Consider the following 24,097-nt stretch of genomic DNA (forward strand, 5'->3'; position numbering starts at 1 on the left):
CCCTTCACATCATTCCAGCCAAGTCCCTGTGAATTAGTAATGTTGCACAGCCTCTTCTGGGTCTAAGAGTAATGAGTTCATAGCAGCTTTATTTATAACAGCCAGAGCAGAAATATCCAAACGTCCATCAACTGACAAAATGTAGTACATACATAAAGAGAATATTACTCTACCACAAAAAGGAATGGAGGCTTCACACTCAATGTGGATATGCCAAACAGAAAAGGCCACATAATTTTATTATCCCTTTTATAGAATGTTCAGCATACACAAGCCTATAGAAACAAAACCATTCCCACTGGTTGACACATGCTATAATCCTGGAAACCTCTCAGAAAGCTGAGATCTGAAAAGACGAAGGTTTGAAGCTAACGTGGGCAGAAAAGTCCTATCTTCAATTAACACCATCTCCAACTAACCAGAAAAATGCCAGATTAAAGGCGTGGCTCAAGTAGAGCTCAGGCTGTGCGCAATAAGCCACATGAAAGCAAGGGACTCTAAATTCAAGCCCCAAAACCATCAAGCAGATTAGTGATTACTAACGCTAACAGCTGTTCCCAGTTGAGAATCGGTGATAACAGGCCCACAATCTTATGAATAAACAAAACTATTAAACATCAGCACACTTTAAAAGGGTGAATTTTACAATATGTAAGTTTACATTTTTCTCTTTTTGTTAGCATACATAAGTAGGAGGGCTTTATTACGGCATTTCCACACAAGCATACACTGAACCACCCGCTCCCGTTTCATATAACTGCCAACAGGTGTCACTGTTGTATTTTCTAGTCCATCATCTCCCTCGGCTCTCCCAAAGGCTAGTGTAATATGGGGGGGGGGGGGGGGGGGGGTCTGTGTGTGTGTGTGTGTGTGTGTGTGTGTGTGTGTGTGTGTGTGTGTGTGTGTGTGTGTGTGTGTGTGTGTGTGTGTGTGTGTGTGTGTGTGTGTATTTACTACTTAAAAAAAACCTCAAAATGTATTCTTTTCCTTCCCCACACCTACTCCTTTACACTTCTCCAGTGTTTGTGAATGCAGTGACTGAAATCACATTCTACTCAGATGCTCGCCGGTCACAATTCTGACACCTCCGTGCTCTGCCTCCTAATTGGACGCCCCACTCCGCGTCTGGACTACCACAGCTTCCCAAAGGGTCGCCAGGGGTCCAGCTTCGCCTCGCCCACCAGTTTGAACACAATACTGCAATTAGAACAGCCTTTAAGCACAAAACCCCCGCTGGTCGCGGTGACACGCCTAGAACCCAGTTCCTCGGAAAGCAAAGACCGGATGACCTCGAGTTCGAAGCCGGCGGGGGCAGTTCCCGAGACCCGACCAAGGGCTGGGGGCGAGGCGCTCGGGCCGGGCAGACGCAGGGCCTCCGGGCCCGCTGGGCGCGCACGCCCGCGCCGCAGACGTCTTCTCGGTTACTGCGGACCCCGGGTCGCGACCCCAGGGCCCCCCACCCTCACCGTTCCCTCACACCCGGCGAATGCCGCACACGCAGCCTCGTCCCGTCAGGCCGTTCGCTCCCTGGAGGCTCGGGCGGGCCAGGCCAGGCCGGCTCCCCTCCCGCACCCTCGAGCCCACTCCGGCAACACTCACCGTGCTTCGAACCCCGCGCGTCCGAACACCCAGCCAGCCAGGCGCCGCTTCCGTCGAGTCCCGCCCCGCGCCATCCGGAAACGCTCGCCGCAGCGAGCCCGAAGAGCATGATGGGAAAGCAGTTAAGCCTCTGCTCCCCCACCCCACACCCATGGTCCCTCACAGCCGCGCGCGCGACCGCTCTGCGCCTGCGCACGTGCCATCCCCTGCTCAGACGCCGAGCGGACGACGCAGGCGCAGGCGCAGGCGCGAGGCTCTCCGTTGAGACGAAACCGCGGCGCCGGAGGTAGGAGGAGTCGGACTTCGGGCTGTGATCCGCGCCCAGGAGGCGGAGGGCTGTCATCCCGGGTCTTTCTCGTTCTCCCCGAGCGGCAGAGCCTTTGTCTCCCGCCTCCCCTCTCGACCCCCCGGCCTCGGCCAGCCCGCAGTCCGGCGGAGCCGCGCCGGGTGGAGAGGGGCCCGGGCCCGTTGGAGAGCGGTGGGGACCTGGGTCACGGCCCGGTGCCAGTCCCGAGATCGGGATCTTCGGGCTGGCTTTAGGGCCGTCGGGCTCCTTGACAGCTCTTCCCCGCTCCCTTCCGTAGGTGGTGGGGTTGGGGAAGCGGGAGGGTCTGCCCCGCCCCAACTATCCATTCATTCTCTGGGCGCCAGCGGTTCGAGGCTGACGGCGGCCGGAGTCCCGGTCCCCCGCGCCCTTCCCGTAGCTTACCGCCCGGAAGCATCCGTTACTGTCATCAGCCGCAGATCTTCACAGAGCTTGGGCAAGTGGAAGGCTGTCGTAGAGGCCTGGGGACTCCAGTGGCGTGTGGAATCTGCATATCAAACGGGCTAAAATTAGTTTGCTGTAGCCCGGCGCGCCAGGCCCTAGTGAACTGACCTCACTGCCCCTTCCCCAGCTACTCTCTCTGTGCTTCTCCCTCTCCCGCCCCGCCCCCCCCCCCCGATTAGGTCAAGCTCTCTGAAGTTCATGAATTCAAAAAAATAGTTGTTGAGCACTTATTACAAGTTCTGGTACCCGTCAGCCAAAGAGAATACAAAGTAAAACGTAGTAGATAAGGACGTTGTGATCTCCTGAAGTGTTGAACTTAGCTAGAGAGAGATAAATTAATGAACAAAAATACAAGCGCTGGGGCTGGGAATGTGGCTTAGTGATAGAGGGCTTGCCTAGCATGCATGATGCCCTGGGTTCCTCAGCACCACATAAAAACAGCTGGAAGTGGCTCTGTGACTCTCTCTCTCTATATATATATAGATAGATAGATAGATAGATAGATAGATAGATAGATAGATAGATAGATAGATATAGATGTATATCTCTGCTGGTATCTATATCTAGATATAGGTATATATCTATATCTAGATATATGTCTATGCTGGTAGGCTAGAACCACATTGCCTGGGTTTTCTGGGTTTTTTTCTCTGCCCTTTCACTTCAAAAACTGTGTGACTTGGGCCAGTTCTTCATCCTGTTTGTTTCTGGTTCCTGTAAAGGAAGAATGACAATAATTGTATTGTATAGGATTGTTGTAAGGATGAAATGAGTTAACAGTAATTGGGATCATGTCTGGCACACAGTAAACATATATAGTAAATGTTGCATGTTATGTGATTATAACACACCGTAAATACCATTGTGAAAACCATGTGTGATGAGAAAGACTAAAGGGGAGTGGAGAGGACCCACTTAAAAGACTAGGGAGGGGCTGGGGATATGGCCTAGTGGCAAGAGTGCTTGCCTCGTTATACATGAGGCCCTGGGTTCTATTCCCCAGCACCACATATACGGAAAATGGCCAGAAGTGGCGCTGTGGCTCAAGTGGCAGAGTGCTAGCTTTGAGCAAAAAGAAGCCAGGGACAGTGCTCAGGCCCTGAGTCCAAGCCCCAGGACTGGCCAAAAAAAAAAAAAAAAAGACTAGGGAAAATTAACCAAGCCACCACACCTGTAAAACTATACTCGGGAGGCTGAAATGTGAGGATTGTAGTTCAAAGCCAGCTTGGACAAGAAAGTCCATGAGACTCTTTATTACCAGTAAACTACTTAGAAAAGGCCAGAAGTGGAGCTGCAGCTCAAGCAGTAGAATGCTAGTCTTGAGCAAAAGCTCAGGGATAGCACCCAAGCCCTGCAATCATCATTCATGATCAGTGCACGCACGCACACATACAAGATTAGAGGAAGCTTCTGGAAGAAAAGACAGCCAACTACACAAAGCAGATTCTAGGTTGGTGTATCTGTCCAGTTGAGGAAAACCAAATGAGTAAGCAAATATCTTGAGCAGTGGGGATTGCATTAACTATATTTGATATGGGAAACTTTTTGCCATTGGATCATTACTTTTTTTCCCCAAACCTCACTAAGCTGTAAATAAGACCCAAACATTGCATACAGGCTTCACTATAGTCATCTGTTGAAGAGATGGGGAAAAGTGGCCTTTCCTCTCCCCTGTTATGTTCAGGGCATATCAGTCATTGCAGCTCTTTGCTGCTGATAAATCTTCTAGCTGGGGGTGTTATGCCAGAGTAAGGAGGTAGGGTCCCTAGACTTGGGAATCTTCCTGTTTCTGCGACAGCTTGCCTTCATGGGGTTTGTTCTCCAGATTTTGGTAAAAACCACTCTCCCATGATGCACACTATTTTTCTGCCTGTGGATATGTATGCCAACAATATGTGTGCGTTGGCATATCTCTGATGCTAACCAAGCCATGCTAAGCACCTGACAGTATTGTCACTCTAGAGACCTGCCCTATCTCACGTGCTATTGTTCCTTCCTGGAAAAAGATGGCATAAATTGGCAATTGTCCAGTCACACTTTGATGCTTTTGATTTTCTACAGATGTAAAACTGAATGAGCCCACGACCTTCACGAGAAATGGAGATTTGGGAGAATCATCTGAGTGCCTCATTCACACATATTCTAGTTCAGAGGCAGCTGCTGGGCAACAAGATACTCTTCAGCTATGAACTTGTAACAGAGGAAAGCTTCAAACCTATTATTTAACTGTGGGTCCAATTTGCAGAAAGATAATTAAATAATTATAGAGAGGAACAAAATATTTTTGCTCAGCTGTGGAAACTTAAGTGGCTGGGTGAGAAGCAGAGGGGAAGCCAGGAGGGTGAGGCCCAGCGAGGTTATACACAGGTTTGGTTTTTCAGCTGTGGATATGCCCTAAGACTGGCCCTCGCTGCCCTAAAGACCAGTCTGAGAGCCTTCACACTGGTCAGATGATGGATGAGTCTGATGATGATTTTAAAGAACTCTGTGCCAGCTTTTTCCGAAGGGTAAAAAAAAATGGAACTGAAGAAGTATTTGGAGAAAAGAAAACACGAAAGATCTCAAGCAATACTCAGATAAGAAACAAATTGAAAAAGGCCAAACAACCTGCTACCAAGAAGACCTTTCAAGACACTGTGAAGAAGAAACCTCCTTCGCACAGCCAGGCTGCTAGGACTGAGCAGGAAGGAGCAATCAAATCACAAGGAAGTGAAGCTGCTCTCCCCGTGAATGGAGAAGAAGGTATGCTTACTCCTGCTCCAGAGTTTCCTGTGCTCTGGGAAAAAGCACAGAGCATCCAAACAGGTAACCAGACAAGAACTATTGCCAGACCTTTCCAGAGAGGACATCAGAAGTGATTTCTAATGTTTTAAAACAGGGGTCAGAAAACTCTGAAAAGCCAGGCACTAGTAGCTCAGGCCTGTGATCCTAGCTACTCAGGAGGCTGAGATCTGAGGATCACAATTTGAAGCCAACCCCAGGCAGGAAAGTCTGTGAGATGCTTGTCTCCAACAAAATACTCAGAAAAAATGCCAGAAGTGGTGCTGTGGTTCAAGTGGTAGAACATTAGCCTTGAGCAAAAGCTGCTCAGGGACAGCGCCCAGGCCTTGAGTTCAAGCCCCAGGACCAGCACAAAAAAACAGTCTGTTGCAGCTCTTATTTGTGAGTTCTAGATCTGAGGATTCAACCAACCTTGGTGGAAAATACTTGAGAAAAACTTACCTGTGTACTTAACATGTGCTGTCTTTATTCCCTAAGCAATACAGTATAACCGCTATTTCCATAGTATTCATATTGTAGTTGGTCTTCTGTGAGAGGGGAGGTGACTTAACATGGAAGGCTGTGCATAGGTTATAGGCATGTAGTACACTATATTGTCAGAGAGGCTTGTGCAGACTTTTGACCCTGCAAGGGCTTCTGCAAGTACCAGTTTCTCATGGATGCAGAGGGGGCAGTGTTCCTGGCTGCAGCCATAGACCCTACAGATGGGAGCCAATGAGGCCTTGTGCCAAGAAAACTGTTGACACAGACCAGCAGCTGGCCCTGAAACATAGCTTGTCCACTCCTGTTTCAAACATGAGTCTCAGAAAACATAATCCCTTTGTGAATTTTCCTTATGATTATGTTTAGAGCCCTCTGTTATTTGGGAATTTCGTAAGAATATGTACTTGACAGGATTACATGAATATGAAATAATGCCACTTTTCATTTTCTTAAAATCATTCCAAAGTGGCTACATTGGGAGGGGCCAACCAATTTGGTTAGGCTGCTGAGAAGGCTGCTGGAGGGTATACAGAGACCTTTTATTCTTTTTTTTTTTTTTTTTTTGCCAGTCATGGGGCTTGAACTCAGGGCCTAGGCACTGTTCCTAAGCTTCTTTTTCTCAAGGCTAGTGCTCTAGCCAACTTGACTCAATGCCACTTCTGGCTTTTTCTGTTTATGTGGTACTGAGGAATTGAACCCAGGGCTTCATGCATGCTAGGCAAGCACTCTACCATTTTGGAGCTGTGGTTCAAGTGGTAGAGTGCTAGCCTTGAGCAAAAAGGAAGCCAGGGACAGTGCTCAGGCTCTGAGTCCAAACCCCAGACTGGCACAAAAACAAACAAACAAAAAAAATATATATATATATTCTAAGCCACATTCCCAGCCCCCTTTTACTCCTCTCTGTGTGTGTGTGCGCGCGCGCATGCGCGCGCATGTCTTTGACACAGCTTTCCTGCCCAGCCACTCTTAGCACACCATGCCATGATGCATTTGTCACGCAGAACTGAGAACCATCCTGCATGTCAAACATGCCACAAATGTTTGGGCTCCTGGGTTCTGTTTAAATCTTCCTCCCCTTCACTTCCTGAAGGAACACTTTCTGCTCCTGGCTGCAGCTCCTTGGGAGCGGTTGTGAGGGGAATAATATTGCTGAGCCATTGCCTTGCCCTGTGCTGCCCTTGGTTCGCCCGTGAAGTAGACACCCAGCTTCAGAGAATTCACTACCTCCACTGAAGGCTCTCTGTGCCTGCCGGGTCATAGAGCTGATCTAGAAAGAAACATTTGTCATGAAGGTTTCTGCAATACTTCCTTCATTGAGATGATTTTCACATTCCAAAAATGAACTCTGAAAGTATACAGGTCCATTGTTTCTAGTACATTCAGAGTTATGCAACCACAATCTCACTTCAGAACATCATCACCGCCAAAAGAACCCCCAGCTTCTCAGCAGTGGCTCCCCAGTCCCCAGTCCTTTCTTTCTAACAAGCTATCCATCCTGCAACCACTCGCAAGTCAAGTCAAGCCTAAACGCATTGGCAAAGAACCCTGTGGGAACCTGAGTCTCACTTAGGTCTAGAGGGAAAGTCTTTCCTTTCTCCAGAGAGAACAGCTGCTGTAAATACTTTCCTCCTTGCCAGAGAGTGCTCCTGATAGTGACTCCAAGGCTGCCGCATCCCGTTTAACACCAGCCAGGCCAAGTCCATCCAGATGCCATGCTGCGGAGCTGGTCGTCCAGCGGATGCAGCAGTTCAAGAGAGTAGACCCTGAGCGTTTGAGTCATGCTTCCGAAGAGTGCACCCTTAAGGGTGCCCTGGAAGAACAAGGCCCAGAGAATCCTTCCGAGGAGATGGCGGCAGGAAACGGTATGGCGAGCATGTTCTGTCTTCCACACAGAGAGGATATAGTATAGAGGCAAAAGGAGCCAGAGTTCATTCCTGCTGAGACAGGCTTACTGTGTGGCACCAGATGTGGCCAGACAATAAAGGTGCCATGTTGGTTGCTCACTTAGTTTTCTTGATAAGATATCCTTTCTTTTTTTTTTTTTTTTTTTTTTGCCAGTCCTGGGCCTTGGACTCAGGGTCTGAGCACTGTCCCTGGCTTCTTTTTGCTCAAAGCTAGCACTCTGCCACTTGAGCCACAGTTCCACTTCTGGCTTTTTGTATTTATGTGGTGCTGAGGAATGGAACCCAGGACTTCATGTATAAGAGGCAAGCACCCTTGCCATTAGGCCATATTCCCAGCCCCTCTTGGTTTCTTTTTTGTTAAAAAAAATTTTCCCTTAGGGCCTGGGAATGTGGCCTAGTGGTAGAATGCTTGCCTCATATGTATGAAGCCTGGGTTTGATTCCTCAGCACCACATAACCGTAAAAAAGCCAGAAGTGGTGCTACGGCTCAAGAGGTAGAGTGCTAGCCTTGAGCAAAAAGAAGCCAGGGACAGTGCTCAGGACCTGAGTCCCCTCAAGCCCCAGGACTGAAAAAAATTTTTCTCTTACAGGAAAGGTTTTTGAAAACTATAATGAATTACTTGTAGCTTCCTTTTTAGATTTAACAGATACCACACACACATGCAAATCTTGGTTTTCTTTTACTTTCTCAGATCTTGTGATTCTGAATTGGGTGGAAATCTGAGCCAAAATGGCTCAGAATGCTCCATGTATTTTTGTGTGTGTGTTTCTACAAACATGCCTGTGTGTTTTTTTTTTCTAATCAATTGAAAGAGCTAGACATCCTGACAATTTGCCTTTAGATGCTCCTGCCTTGCCACAATTCTATCATTATACCTAATTCATAATATTGCCTGGTGTCTAGTTTATATTCCTACTTCCTCAGTTGTCCAGGAATTTAAGGGTATCTTTTGTGGGCTTTATCTGAACAAGCCTTCAGTGTAAGCTCACATGCTGCACATTGCTGTATATAGTCTCCTTTTTTGTTTTCTAATTTATTTTTTAGCCATGCCCACAGCTTCAGGTAGCCTCTTAAGGTTAGACTTGTAGAACAGTCCCCTGATCTTCTTTCCTTTTTCCTTTATGCCTAGGCTGGCCACTGTACCTAGCCATTGTGCTTTCCCCCATAATGGGAATAACAAACACAGCACTGTACCTAGACATGGGCTGACATGGAGTCTCATGGACTTTTTCCCTGGGCCAGCCTTGAACTGCAATCCTCCATCTCTGCCTCCCAAGTTGGGATTCCAGGCTTGAGCCACTGTACCCAGTTCTGAACTACATTTCAACAAGCTTCTTAGTGTATACTGAAATTTGGGAAGAGGAATTCTCAGAGCTTTCACTCAGCAACACTCCTTCACCAGTGCCGCAGAGCCATCCACACTGCAGAGGTTTGGGAGCGGTGGGGCTCCCCAGGCACTGTCTTCATGGATCTTGGATGCTTTCCTGCAGGGTTCGAGCTTGGCCTCCCTGCCACAGACAGCGACACTGCGGTGGCCTTTGCCCTGCAGCAGGAGATTGGAAGGGAAGGTGCCTCCACATGTGATGATGGCCTGGAGGAGAAGGGCTTGTTCTTCTGCCAGATGTGCCACAAGGACCTCTCGACGATGACCGTGACCCGCAGGGGGCAGCACGTGAACAGGTAGGGGTACCCTCCTCCCCCCACTGGATGATACCACACAGGTGAAGATGCCCTGGCTATCATTACACACAGCTTTACTGAGGCATAATGCACATATGTCACCTGTTTCAAGTGCACAATGAATTCACTGGTGGCTCTTAATAATATTCACAACCATCACCACTACCAGTTCCAGATTTTTTTTTTTTTTTTTTGGCCAGTCCTGGGCCTTGGACTCAGGGCCTGAGCACTGTCCCTGGCTTCTTCCCGCTCAAGGCTAGCACTCTGCCACTTGAGCCACAGCGCCGCTTCTGGCCGTTTTCTGTATATGTGGTGCTGGGGAATCGAACCTAGGGCCTCGTGTATCCGAGGCAGGCACTCTTGCCACTAGGCTGTATCCCCAGCCCAGTTCCAGATTTTTTGTCATCTCCCTGAAAAGAAACCTCACCACTCTTGGCAATCTCTCCTCCTGTCCCTCCCTTGCTCCTGAAGCCATGAATCAACCTCTGCTGCTCTGGAATGGCCAATTCTGGACGCTTCATTTTGGTAGAATCATAGTAGTTTGTCTTCCACTTACACTGTTTTCACAGTTCATCCATGTGGCATATGTGGGTGTCATTCCCATCATATGGATAGCATATCCTCTTTGTCCATTGGTGGACATTGAGTTCTATCTTCCATGTTTTGTGATTGGAGCTGCTGTGAATATAAGTTTTGTGTGCTTGAGCAACTGTTTTCCCTTCTTTGGCTCCATACTTAGGAGCATCTGTCCTTGCTCTTTCTGGCCACCACTGCTAACACATACCTAGTTTAGTGTCCAGAGCCACCTGCAGGAGACATGCAGACTGTGAGGGGATTGGCTTTGGGCCATGCTAAGTCCTTGTTGGTGTGGGCCCCGTGTGCGCTGCAATCCATACTGCCCGGGCGCAGCACCTGCATGTGCTCACTTCCTCCAGGTGCTTGGATGAGGCTGAAAGGATACGGAAGTCTTCTGTACCCCAGATCCCGGAATGCCCAATTTGCGGCAAACCATTCCTCACCTCCAAGAGCCGAGCCAGTCACCTGAAGCAGTGTGCAGTGAGGATGGAGGTGGGGCCCCAGCTCCTGCTGCAGGCTGTGCGGCTGCAGGCAGCTCAGCCCAGGGAGGGCAGCAGCCCACCTTTCCCCAGGTGAGACAAGGCAAATATAGCATTTGTGCTCAAGTTATACCTTTTGGAAAGCTTTCTTTAGTGTTGGAGAGTCCTAGTGGGTTCTGGAAATTACACATTTGAGGAGAAAATTAGGTCCATTCTTTTTGTTTGTTTGTTTTGTTTTTGTTGCCAGTCCTGGGGCGTGTGGACTCAGGGCCTGAGCACTGTCCCTGGCTTCTTTTTGCTCAAGGCTAGCACTCTGCCACTTGAGCCACAGCGCCACTTCTGGCTTTTTTCTATATATGTGGTGCGGAGGAATCGAACCCAGGGCTTCATGTATACAAGGTGAGCACTTTACCACCAGGCCATATTCCCAGCCCCCAGGTCCATTCTTGAAGGGATTGAGGAGGAATGGAGTCTGAGTGTGCCTGCGGGTAGTTGTGAAAGGCCCCTTGGGTGTTTTCCTCAAGTTCCTTCCTGAGATGTGGCCAGTCCCACAATCTGACAGCTTTCCTAACCAGATGTGGCATTTGCTTTAATCTCCATTTCCAACTCAGTATTGTTTGATTTTTGCATTGTTAATTTCAAATTATTCAGCAGAGTTCAAAGAGTTGGCTAAACAGAACCAGAACTGAGCTGTTTTAATTTACATGAATTTATGCATACATGTTAAAGTCAGAGTCTTCTCCAATAGCAGGGAAACAGTCCTTTACACGCAAACCTGAGGTACCTGGTGGGAGAGGGTGCTGAGGACAGTGAGTTAACACAACTTCACAGTGAGCAAAGGCAGTGCAGGCCCCAGGCCTTTCTATGTTTGGGAACTCTTTCCACAGCTAGCAAGAGTAAAGGAAAAAGTGAAGAGTAGTGGCTGCTTTTCTTGGCAACTGCCTTGCATGTGGCTGGGCCACAGCTGAGATCACAGAGGACACAGGGCTTCTCCCAGCCCTGGAGCCTTCTATATTTAGCATATCCACATGAGTGTCCTGGGACTGGAAGCCTTGAAGCCCGGCTACAGAATTTATCTAAGCCAGTTGCTTACCTCTCAGATTAAATGCGTCTGTTTTTTTTAAATGCCTCTAAGTGGTGAAACTAGATGTACGTGGGTCCTGCTAAGGCTGGTTAGTAGAAAGCTACAGAAACTGAACACCCTCAAGGGGACCTTGTACCTTCCTCTGCTAAGCCACGCCGAGGCATTTCAACTCCAGATGGCCAGAATTCCCTGGCAAAAGCATACATGTGTGGGTCTAAACACCTGCTCCACTGGAGTCCCGCACATACTTCCCTGAGCCCAGGCTCTGCACTGTCCCTCACTAAGACAGGGTGCTGGCCCCTGAGCAGCTTCTTTCCCTCTTGGTGGCTGTGGTTAGTATGCAGGTTCTCAGAAAGCTGGGTTTGAGTTAGGGCTCGCTTAGATCTGAAGCCTCACCTGAGAATGTCTGACCTTCCCAGTCCAGGGAAGAGCATGAGATTTTGCAAAACCAGAGGTGTGGAAACACCTGCAGTGCAGGAAATCTGAGTGTGTGCTCTCAGTTACTTCCCACTGTGCCCTGCATCTTCACGGGGGCTCACGCAGGTAGTAGGAGGTCCTCTCCAGCCAGAGAGAGAGAGAGAGAGAGACTCCTTTATGCCAAACCCTCTTGAGTCAGGGGTGCTGCACATCAGCTCCCAGAGCAGCTGGTCACTGGTGATGAGACCTTGGACAGAGGTGCTTCCATGGGCCTGCTGGAGGGGAAAGGTCCCCAGGGGAAGGATCCTTTGTGGCCAGTGTGGCCAGGACAGCCTCTGAGGGCATCTGATCTCAGTGAGGAGAATCTTCTGGATATCCAGGAGCCAACTTACAGTTACAGATTGATGGCTTCCCCAGAATCTTTGGCTGTGTAGATACCAATGACAGCTTTGTCCATCTATGGAGAAACAGCCCAGACCCTCCTGTGTCAGGACTGTGCTGAAAACCTTTGGCCCAAGATTGAATGGGCTCATGTGGAACAGAATCAGCACAGTGAAAGTCCAAGTTGTTGATGGCTTCTGAGCCAGAGATGTGGCTCAAATAGTCGCAAGTTCAAAGCCCTAAGTTCAAACTCTGGTACCAATACTAGAAAGTTGATGGGTGTGTGTGATAGGGCCCCTTGATCCTTTCCCTCTCTCTGCTCCAAGGAAAACAGGCTGGGGACTCAGCACAAGTCCTCACTGATTTCCTCTGTGGCTGCCTTTTAGCTTCAACTACACTGGAGGTCTGAAACGGAAAAGAGCCACAAACAAGGAGCCACAGAAGAGGCAGAAGGTGAAGCCAGAGCCTTTATCTGAAGACTTGATGATGGCCATGGCTCTGTCCCGGTCTGAGATGGAGCAGAGTCCTGCTGTGCCTGCACTCAGACTGGAAAGTGCTTTTTCAGAACAGATAAGGCTAGGCGCGGGTATGTGTGACACTTGGCTGAGTTAACACTGGCCATTCCAGGATGTGTAGACAGATCCACTACTGACTATGCCACTTCTGTTTATCTTTAGAGAAGAAGAGTCGCAAGAAGAGAGTCCTGCTGTCCCCACCACAGCTGTTAGTCCAGGACCCCGAGACCACAGGTAGACAGATCGAGGATCGCGTGGCCCAGCTCCTGGCAGAAGAGATGGAACTGTCCACCACACCACCACTTCCTGCCAGCAGGATTCTCAAGAAAGAAGAGTTGGAAAAGGCAGGCTGGTACCTGCAGCTCCCTGAAGGGAAGCAGAACTTTCTGTGGGAGGGCAGCGCCCTGACCGGAGCCTTGGCTGCAGAGTCCTTCTACACAGCTGACCTGATCCCTCTCATTGTGCCTCAGAAGCCCACTGAGGTGAGTCCTGCCCTCCTCACTAACACACATGCAAGAGTTAGCATGCGTGTGGAAAGCCAGATACTACAGCTGGGTGGCAGAAGGTCCAAGAAGTAGAGGAGGAAGTTTGACCCTGACTGTAGAGCATTTCTTTTCTGGAGCAACCAAATGGCTCTCCTGGTTACAAAAAAGAATGATTTGGGCTCCTGAAATTTTGTGTCTGGAGAGTTTGTTAAATACAGAATCCAGACCCTAACCCCTGGATGTAATAGAATCTGAGATAGGGCCCAGAGCCTGCATTGTAAATACATGTACCACATATCCCTGCTCTAGCCTGACCGAGTTGGTGCTCACTGCCTTCCTGCAGCTGTTCAGATAATACCAGGTGGGCAGTGGGCTCTCAGGGGCTCTTCTAACTTCCTGGTAAATGTGTACAGACCTATAGGCCACAGACAGGCCTAGGCTATGATGGAAGCCTGCTGACACAGTGGAGGGGGAAGCTTCTCGGTGCTACCTCTGGCTGTGACTGGCCATCTCAGCACAGCCCTTGTCCTGCCTAGCACTTCCAGTCCAGCCATGCACGTGTGAGTAGCTGCTGCTACCTGTTTGTTCACCATAATTACTGCTCAATCATTTTGGTTTTCCAGGAGCCTGTACTACCACTGGTGCTATCTGAGAAATCACAGCCAAGTGTTCAAAGGCCACCCACCTTCCGAAGCAGTCCCACTGTTGGTCCTGGCTGGCACCGACCACTGTCGGCCAGCCAGAGGGAGCAGCAGGCTCTCCAGGACCTCATGGACTTGGCAAAGGAGGGGCTAAGCGCCAGCCCCTTACCCAACAGCTCAGAAGAGCTCTCAGGTAAGACTCTGGGTGGGATGTCCAGTCCTACCCCCCCAGTCCCAGGCAGGCTGGATTTGGTGTGCCACAGTGAAGGCAGCATGTGGAGAACGCATATTCAGGAGCTTCCGTTTCCTCGAAGTGAATGTGATGTGGACACTTGGGTCTGACACAATTTCCTTCAACTTCAACCAGAGACAGCCTCCTTTTGTCTGCCTTCCTGTTGGGGTGGGTAGGAGGTTGGAGGAACTGCATGAAATGAAGATGCCCTTGGATCACAAGGTGTCCCCAGGCATCCGGGTCCAGAAAAGCCTTCCATGTTGTCTGGTTGGCAAATGATAGCTGCCAGGCAGGACATTGTTTTAATGTACAAATCCTTCTCCCAGGGTTGGATTTGCTACCCAGCCAACTTCCACTGACTGGGTTTGTCCTGTCTCCCAAGGAGAAGCACCCCGAGAGGAGCAGCCTCGCTTCGGTAAGGACAGTGCCATAGCCCAGCCTGTCAGATCCACCCTGGCCTTGTGGTCCTGGTCGCTGTTACTCAAGTCCCCTAATCTCTGCTTTCCACAGGGCTGATATATCCTGATAGCCCAGAAATAGGGAGCCCACTCCCCTTACCCCTATCTCCTTGTCAGTGTAGAAAAGACCGCCTTCCTTCTACCTTTGGACACAGTGGTTACCTCAACAGCTGAGCCCCACCGCCAGCTTTGTCCTGGGAGTCCAGAGGGATCTGATTGCCCATGTGGCTGCTTCACTGAGGCATCTGCATCATTTCCCGCACTGGCTAGGGACTTCCTGGGCCCTTCTGTGCATGTGTCTTGGACTGCCTCAACCAGCAGTTCAGTACCCTGTGTTGGAGATGGAAACATTAATGGTCTGGGCATCATCCATGAGGACCAGTGTCAGCCCAGCATCTCATACCAAAGGCTGACCTGGTGATGTCACTCACGTGGCCTTGGAGTGGCAGGTCCCTGAGCAGCACCAGCTCAGGGTCCTGGTTTGTTCTGCATCACCAAGGGCCTTAACATAACCCAGAGGTGGGGACCCCGCCCCCCACCACCATGTGGACACTTTCTGGAACAGAGAAAGCGCATCCAGCATCTCTCAGTTGGGGACCTCACAGTCAGTTAGAGGCAGCAATGGCGGAAGTTGACTGTGCTTTCCTCTGCCCCATTGCAGCACTCCCTCAGCTTGCTGGTCTCTGACTTTGGCACCATGGTCAACAACCCACACCTGAGTGATGTCCAGTTCCAGACAGACAGTGGGGACCTGCTTTATGCCCACAAGTTTGTTCTGTATGCCCGATGTCCACTGCTCATTCAGTATGTAAGTATGCAGGTTAGCAGCAACCTAGTGCCTCCCTCCTGCCCTCCCACCTGTCTCAGCCCAGCCCCTCCCCATTGTCTCACACCTGCCTGACCTTCCCTCCCTCCATCTCACCTCCCCAGAGCTTTTTCTGGCTTCAGGGTTGGGAAGTAAGAAAAGTCACAAGTGCAGCCCACTCTTTTCCTAGGGCCTGGTGCTATGAGGCCAGGAACTTCACAGATACCCCTCAGCCACTGTTGACACCAGCGACAGCTGTCAGTATACCTCTGCACTTTGTTTTGTCTTCAGGTAAACAGAGAAGGCTTCTCAGCTGTGGAGGATGGGGATCCCACTCAGCGTGTCCTGCTGAGCGATGTGAGGGCCGAAGCAGTCTACGCATTCCTGCAGTACCTCTATGCCGCAGACCTCGACCTGCCCTCCCACCTGGCTCCTGACCTGCACTCTCTGGCCATCAGGTTGAGATTGTTAATTCTGTGCACTCCATAGCCTTTGAGTGTCAGTGACAGGGCTGTCAGGGCTGACAGCTCAGGGAAAAGAGACAGCCAAGGCCCCTCAAAAAGACTTCCAAGCTGGGCACTGACAGCTCACACCTAACAGCCTAGCTACTCAAGAGGCTGAGGTGTGAGGATCACAGTTTAAAGCCAGCCTGGGCAGACAAATCCATGAGACTTTTATCTCCAGTGAACCAGCAAGAAGCTGGACATGGAAGTATAGTTCAAGTGGGTAGAGTGCTAACCTTGAACAAAAAAGCTAAAGGACAGTTCCCAGTTTGGCAAGCCCTAATACAAGCACAATATTTATTTTTAAATAGACCTCCAGTCTTGTTTATAACTTTTAATCCCATGTTTATGGCCAGCAGCAGCCCTGTACAGGGCATAGTAGCTGAAGTCAGCCAGAATGGACACTTGCAGGGTTGCCAAACACTGGCAGGGAGGCTTCTCCTGGCATGTTACGACTCTAGCGCATGTCCTCCTTCATGCCTCTCAGGTGCTTTTCTGGGGATCCGAGATGCACTGATTAGCTCGCAGAGCCTTCTAGCAGGGCAGCCTGCAGTTGGTCCCCTGGTGTCTTGAGGGCCTGCCAGAGGAAGGCAGTACCTGCACCTGTGATTGCAGCTCTACCCACTCCTGTGATGCACAGTGAGGTCCCATACATTCATGTTTGCAGCAGTGGAGTCCCTGCTGTCTAAAAGACTGGGTGTAGGAGAGCAGAGGAAGGCCACACCAAGGCACCTGTTCTTCCTTTGGAAGACTGCTCTGGCCACTGGCCGCTGTGCCCAGAGAAGCCTCTGTGCAGAGCACTGGTGACCCAGTTTTCCTATTGCAGGTTTGGTGTGAGTGACCTTGCTTATCTGTGTGAACAACTGCCAGCTGTGACAGACTTGGAGCATGAACAACAGGAAAAGGAATATGAGAATTGTGAAAGCAGAGCAGAGACTTTCCAAGAACTCTTGAGGTCAGTATGGGGAGATGAAGAAGAGGAAGCAGAGACTTTGGTGAAATTTGAGGGCCATGAAGAAGACAGAGAAAAAGTAAATGAAGCAGAAATGGAAGAAATTTATGAATTTGCAGCGACTCAAAGGAAGTTGCTTCAAGAGGAAAAAGCAACAGACCAAGACAAGGACATTGACCTGCTCAGGGAGGACAGTCCAGGTGCTGAGCCTTCCCAGCCAGGAGTCGAGGGGAACGAAAAGTTGGAGAAGGCAGAACAAATGGAGTCAGCTTGGCCAGAAAAAGATGAGACTCCAGCCAGCTTGGAAAATTCACAACATTCCCTTCAGCTCCAGGACCAGTGCTCAGACAGGACAGAGAAAGCAGAGACTCATGAGCAAGAGGCCCCACAGGAGACGCCTGGGCACCGCAGCTCCTGCAGCCCTTCAGCAGGCTGCCAGGAAGGGAGTAAAGATGGCTCGCTCTCGCTCCCAATCACAGTCCATGATTATGAGCAGCTCCCTGCATCAACTCACGATGAATTCTTTGAACTGTTCCAAACAACAAGCAGTCACAATGAGCACAATGACACTGTTGGGGAGTCAGAGACAGAGACAGTCTGTCCCCCAACCCCTCAGCAACAGTCCCCTGGAAGTAGACGTCCTAGCCAGTCACAGCCTCACCTTCGCCACACAAGCAACTCGTCCCTGTCCCTGTCAACGCCCCACTCATGCAGTGGTGTTTCCAAGATGGCTTCCCCAAGGTCACCATGTCCAGGGAAACTGGCAAAGCGCAAGAGGGACAGTAGCTATCTCACATTACTGAAGGAGCCAGGCCAGCAGAGAAGCAAAAGACGGAGTTCCACATTGAAAGGCAAAAATAAGAGCATTCAGATTTCCCCCAAAAATTCTCAACCCATTGATCTGACCCAGTCAAAATCTGACCGCTTGAGTTCCAGGTCCCAGAATCCTTCATCCCACGTGAACAAAGAGGATGAAGTCATCCTTTTACTGGATTCAGATGAAGAGCTAGAGCTAGAACACACTAAAGCGAAGTCAGTTTCTAATGATCCCCCTGGAAGAAATGTCCTAGACACCAGCCTCAAGTCCTCTGAGTTATTTTCAGTCATAGATGTGGACGCAGATCAGGAAAACTCTCCAAGCCCACGGAGAAGAGAAGTTAGGCTGCAGCCAGAGGAAGGGGAGAGGCAACTGGAGAGTCAGGTCCCGGTGGGCAGCAGAGGGACACCTGAGCTGTTCTGTGACCAGGAGAGTAGCCCTGAGGAGGATAACACCACAGATAACTCATGGATGGTACCTGCCACCCCCTTGGCCAACAGGAGCCGTGACTGCTCATCACAGACCCGAATCACAAGCCTCAGGATGAGGACCCCAGTGGACAAGAAGGCTCAGCACCTGCCCGAGGCCTCCACAGAATGTAGGGCTGAGATGGAAACAACACAGAAGTTCTCGGTAATCATGCCACATATGTCACCTGTCACCTGCCCATACCCCAGGCGCCACAGGCTCTCTTTGCTGGCACCAAGTCCTGTCTCAAGAGGCTGCCCTGATTTCACTAGGCAATACCAGAAATGCTCTCCACAGCGGCTGGGTCTGCCAAATGAGATTGCTGTGAGCGAAGTGGTGGAAGTTGGAGACAGCGAAGATGAGGAGGAGGAGGCCACCTCCCATCGGGCAAACAGCAGCCCCCTGCTAGACAGTGACCCCCCAATTCCAGTGGATAACTGCTCTTGGCATGCTGAGCCTCTTTCACCAATTCCAATTGACCACTTGAACCTGGAGCGAACCGGCCCTCTGAGCACCAGCAGTCCCAGAAGTAGGACCCAGGAGGCCCTGGACAATGGTGGCTGCTACTCCCCAGGACTGCCAGATACCACCCTAAACCAGGGAAGCTTCACTGCCCAGGGAGAGCTTCCAGAGCGGTCCCCACGGGCCAGCACCCCAGGAGGAAGCAACCGTCTGAGCTTTCTGAACCCAGCTTTGTGGGAAGACTGGGATGAGGAAGAGGAGATCTCTCCAGAGGCTCCTTTTGGAGCCCAGACACCACATGCCCAAACTCAGAAACGAGCAAGGCCAGAGACACCAAGTAAGTGGCCTGGAGGCCAGGGAGGGGCCTTATGTTTTATTTTGTTTTGTCTGGATTTTGGTGTTTTTTTTTAATTGGTTATGGGGCTTAAACTTGGCCTGGGCCCTGTCCCTGAGCAATTCAATTCAGCTCAAGGCTAGTGCTCTGCCACTTAAGCCACAGCGCTACTTCCGGTTTCCTAGTGGTTAATTGGAGATAAGAGTCTCACAGGCTTTTCTGTCCAGGCTAGCTTTTTTTTTTAATTTAATTTATTAATTGAACACAAATTTTTTGACAAGGTGTTGTACAAAAAGGGTACAGTTACATAGTAGGGCAGTGTGTACATTTCTTGTGATATCTTACGCCCTGTTTTTCTATCCCTTCTCTAGGTCAGGTAGACATATACAATATACAATGTATCAAGAACATATACAGTAGCCACGTGGCCACGCCCAAGAAAGTTCGCCTAGGGCTTTAAATGTAATGTCGATATTAGACCATATGTCGACAGTAGTCTTATATGAACGTACATACCTAGCTTTTGAGCTATTGTATTCCCCTGAGAGGTCAATTTTTGACCTTTATATGTTGAGTAATTGTTTGGTTTTAGTTACATACTGTTGGGTCGCTGCCCCAATCCTGTGGGGAATACTATTTGACAAGCAATTTTTGGTTTCACAGACTTGGTCTCTACTGTCTCTCTGTCTCCCTTTGTTAACAGTCATATATCAGGGAGATCATGCCCCTTTGTTTTCTGTGTTCTAGGCTTGTCTCGCTCAACATTATTTGTTTGAGTTCTGACCATTTCCCTGCGAATAACAATATTTCACCATTCCTAATTGCTATGTAGTATTCCAGGCTAGCTTTGAACCGTGATCCTCAGATCTCAGCCTTCTGAGTAGCTAGTAAGCCACCAGGGCCGGGCTAGGTCTTATGTTTTACACTGCTTTACACTAATGGGTCTGGTGAATGGTAAAAATGATCTTGGCTTGCAATGCTAAAGGCCTTGCTCACCTGGATTCTCCCATTGCCTACCAGACTCTTCTCCACAGCAAGGAAGACTCAGAGAGCTACCAGGTATCTACTTCATGGCTACTCAGCTTTTCCTCAACCTTCCTGGTCTCCACTTAAATGTTCACCTGGACACTTATTTAAAAAACATCTCTGAGCCAGGCACCAGTGGCTCATACCTGTAATCCAAGCTACTCAGGAGACTGAGATCTGAGAATCTCTGTTCAAAGCCAACTCAGGCAGAAAAGTCCCTGTGAGAGTCTGATTTCCAATTAACCACTGAAAAACCAGAAGTGGTATGGCTCAAAGTGGTAGAGTGCTAGCCTTGAGCAAAAATGCTTCCGGACAGTGCCAAGACCCAGAGTTCAAGCCCCAGGATTGACAAAAAAAAAAATCCCTGAAGCAGCAGCCTTGAGATCAAGCACCTGATCTGGGCCCTTAGGATTAGGCAAGTGTGTGAGGCTCCAGTGCCTCCTATCCCCACCTGCACACTTGTTCCTGTGCTTTTTGTCCCAGCCACACTAGTGTGTGGTTTTGACTAACACGCCCATGATGGCACATCTTTGTGTGCTCACTGGTCATTCTCCATCTTCCTTGGAGAAGTGCCTGCCCTGATCTGCCCTGTGCTAGATGGAGTCTTTCAGTGCTGTATTTCTCCTCGTGACACTTCCAGGACTGGGAGTGATAACAAACCCATCTCCCTCACACTGAGACCTATGTTTCTTGTTTGCCCAGGAGGTGCTAATCAGAAGAATCTGCCCCCCAAAGTGCCTATAACTCCAATGCCAAGATACTCCATCATGGAGACCCCAGTGCTGAAGAAAGAATTGGACAGGTGGGTGTTCTTCAGTGCTTTCTTATACCTGGTCTTTTCCATCCTGTGCTTGATTGGGCCTGGGAAGCCAAGGTCCTGCCCGTGGCCCTGCGGCTGGCTGTGAGTGGGAGGGAAGTCCTGCCAGCTGTCTTCAGGAAGCACATGGCTGTGGCAGGGACCTGTCTGGCTTTCTGCATTATGTTTCCAGGTTATTTGACCCCAAGAAACCAACAAATGAGACTTAGGTCTCTGGGAAACAGGTCTCAACATTCCACCCTGGTGGAAATGAGACTGTAGGCAGGCACAGTGTCTAAGTGAATGCTGCTCTCTGTTCCTCTGTGCAGGTTTGGAGTCCGCCCATTGCCCAAACGCCAGATGGTTCTAAAACTAAAAGAGATTTTTCAGTATACACACCAGACCCTGGAGTCAGAATCTGAGGATGAAATCCCACCCTCACAGGTGCCCCCCGAGGTGCCTTCCAGCCAGACCCTCACGACTGAGACTGACAAGCCTTTGAGCACCAGAGGCCATACCCAGCTCAAAGCATCTCTGAGTCCTGGGACCCAAAGGTCCAAGGGGCCTATGAAGACCAAGAGCCCCCGGCATTGTGTGCTGCCGCCCAGCGAAAGCATCACACTTCCGAGCAGGTCACCAGCTGGCCGGCCACCCCTAGGCTCTCCAGGTCCTGATGGTGACACCCAGTTCCTAGGCTCCCAGGAGTCAGTGGCCACCTCTGTGGACAGCAGCGACAGCTCCTTTAGCTCACAAAGGTAACCAGATGGAGGCCACAGGGTCAGCACCACTCGATGTCCTCTGAGCAGCAGGGCTGAGAGGGTGTCAGCGAGACTTGATGGCCAGTGTCCAGAGCCCAGTGACTTCGGGCATGAGCCGTTAAAAACGCCGGTGATGTAGAAAGCCATTTCCCTCCCCCCAGCAGGCCCTGTCTCACCCTGGCTCTCCAGCTGAGTAGGGATCTCCAGCCAGCCCAGCTGCAGAGCCTGGGAACACAGCTGCCCGCAGGGCACTCTGAGGAACACCTTGCTCCCCTGGGGGGTTGTCCCTGTTATGTGGCAGGTTCCACTGAGCCACAGAACCTCCCCCTGTCAAACCTACCTTTATCCAAGGGGTATCACAACATGTCATCTGTTCTTTCCAGTTCTTCCTGCGAGTTTGGAGCTCCCCTGGAGTCTGCAGGGGAAGGGGAGGAGGTGAGCGCTTCGCAGGCAGCCATCCAGACAGCAGACATGGAGGAGACACTGAGATGCTATGTCCGCTCTAAGCCGGCACTGTACCAGAAGGTGCTGATGTACCAGCCCCTCGAGCTGTCGGAGCTACAGGCTGAGTTGAAGCGGGATGGCATCCATGTGGCCACAGCAAAGCTGCTGGACATCCTGGACACCCAGTGCATCACCTTCACCACTGCTGCATCACGGAAGGAGAAGCTCAAGAGGAGGGGGCAGCAGCGCCTGGGCAGGAAGAGAAAGGAGCGGAATTAACCAGCCCCCACCCTCCCCACTCTGCTCTGCTCCACTCCACAGGACGTCTGTGTGAGAGCCTTGGAGCCCATGGGGGGCAGGATCCACAGGCATGTCACGCTGGAACATCAGCCTGTGCCTGAACAATGGACATGCCTGCACCCCTGCCTCTGCTCTCCACCAGCTGGGCCATGTTGCCCACTGCTTTTAGGATCTGACCCTTCCTCGGTCAACACAGTTTGTCTCCCTCTAGCACAGTAGAGCCCCCTCAACCCCCGCCATGTGTTCATGAGGCCTTGGCTGTTCCCCATCTGTCAGTGGGGTGCTAGGCCCCAAGCACAACTGCCCCAGAGTACACTGAGGTAGGCATCAGATCTGCTATCTGCCTGCCTCCCCAGTGCTCAGGCTAATCCCAGCCGCCACCAGCAGACCAGGCATGCACGCGTCCCACCCCACACCCAGGTGTTACTCCCAGACACCTGTCATCACCAGCAGTCTCCAGATGAGCCAGGGGACAAGGGCTCAAGTCTGAAGCCCCTAAAACAGACATGGTGTGTGGTAGCGGGTTCCATTCACATGTGTCAAAGCTGCCTCAACCAGCAGCAGTGTGGAACACACAGGGAACGTTGGGCCTCCACAGCCTGCAAATGACCTCGTCATCGTAAACACAGTGCAGTTGGTTTTTTTTATGATGTGCAATAAAATGAAGGCTTCATAGAAATGTTCCAGTAAAATTGTAGTGATGCAGGCCACAAGTTCAGTGGCTGCTGATTCTCCCATTTCTCTTTGGTTCCTAGATAATAGATACATAGGTTCATTTCTCATGTGCACTCCCTGTCCGTCCCCACACCAAATGGCACTGTGGGAGGCACTGAGCCCCAGCTCCCACTGCTCAAGACCCAAGGGTGTCATCGGCATAGTGGATCCCTCTAGATCTAGTGGGGCTCCTTTTTTCTGACAAGGGCCATTTGGATATTTATCCTCCAGCCATACAAAGTTATATAGGTACAGGCAGATAGCTCTAGGCGGCCTGTGGGAGGAACATACATCTCGAGGGTGTCCTCATCCCCTGCTCTAGACCCTGCCGTGTTAGCAGGTGAATGAGGGCAGGGCAACAGGGATCAGGGCTTGGTGAGAGATCAGGGCCAGCTTGGTGGAAGAGGGCTAGTGAGCGGGGAAAGCAGTCCCTCCTTAGGGAGGGAAAACTGTCCTGGCCATGACTAGACAGTTCCAGCTGACCACGTCCATGGCAGACACTTATGGGTGAGATAGTCTGAATCAAGCCAAAGATTGCCCTGAGGGCTTTTGTAGGAAGGCTGTCTTGGGGACATAGGAGGAGTTAGCAAGATGGAAAGAGGGCTGGGGTCCTTGAATGACCAACTGCAGAGCTCGTGGTTTAGATGTTTTGTAGCCCTTCTTGGAGAGGGGTTGGGAACCCCCTGTCTTCAGAAGGGCTACAGTGACCAAAGTGAGGTGAAGAACCCCCATGTTACCATGTGGAGGTGAGAATAGTTGAGAGAGCGAGCCTGGTGACTAAATCTGAACCTCACCCTCCTCTTGCGAGCTCTTGAGGACCCGCAGGGCTGAGGCTGGGCACCGGTGTAATGGCCAGCCAAGGTGTGTGAAACTGTGTTTCCTTGTTCTACAATGACTGGTGAAGCAGCTACTGCTACCACAGTGGCCACTGCAGCAAAGGCACAGCTATCACCCGCGGCATGCAACACATCTAGAGGAGCCAGCCCCTTCCACAGAGCTGCTCAGGCCAAGAGCAGTATGCGCAACAGCCTCTGGGCACCTGTAGCCAGCTGGAGAAGCTAGGCGGGCACAGGGCTGCTCCGCGGAGGAGATCTCTTCTAGAAGCTGAGGAATTCACATAAGAAGGAAAATGGCACCCTGCAGCAGAATGGGTGTGCACAACTTGATCATCTATCCCTCACTGTGATGGGACCAGACCTCTGTCTGCTTCCTGTGGCCCAGCCCTGGCCATGG

General features: G+C 50.6%; 1 protein-coding gene across 4 annotated transcripts; it reads left to right on the plus strand.

Moving 5' to 3' along the window:
* Positions 1-1,404: 1,404 nt before the first annotated feature.
* On the plus strand, positions 1,405-22,881 carry Slx4 (SLX4 structure-specific endonuclease subunit). Of its 4 annotated transcripts, none has more exons than XM_048333289.1 (15): positions 1,405-1,885; positions 4,430-5,173; positions 7,270-7,494; positions 9,028-9,217; positions 10,153-10,365; positions 12,541-12,740; positions 12,832-13,151; positions 13,778-13,988; positions 14,354-14,442; positions 15,147-15,293; positions 15,582-15,748; positions 16,620-18,829; positions 20,558-20,654; positions 20,978-21,403; positions 21,790-22,881. In XM_048333289.1, exons 2-15 carry the CDS (start codon positions 4,819-4,821, stop codon positions 22,127-22,129), a joined length of 5,190 nt encoding a protein of 1,729 aa, XP_048189246.1. In that variant the 5' UTR covers positions 1,405-1,885; positions 4,430-4,818; the 3' UTR covers positions 22,130-22,881. The 4 variants fall into 4 exon arrangements, with proteins under 4 accessions (XP_048189246.1, XP_048189243.1, XP_048189245.1 ...); XM_048333286.1 differs by having other exon boundaries at positions 20,555-20,654; positions 21,790-22,880; XM_048333288.1 differs by lacking the exon at positions 1,405-1,885 and adding an exon at positions 1,951-2,179 and having other exon boundaries at positions 20,555-20,654; positions 21,790-22,880.
* The last annotated feature ends 1,216 nt before the right edge of the window (positions 22,882-24,097 follow it).

Source organism: Perognathus longimembris, chromosome 23, assembly GCF_023159225.1.
Source record: "Perognathus longimembris pacificus isolate PPM17 chromosome 23, ASM2315922v1, whole genome shotgun sequence".
NCBI classification, from domain to species: Eukaryota; Metazoa; Chordata; class Mammalia; order Rodentia; family Heteromyidae; genus Perognathus; species Perognathus longimembris.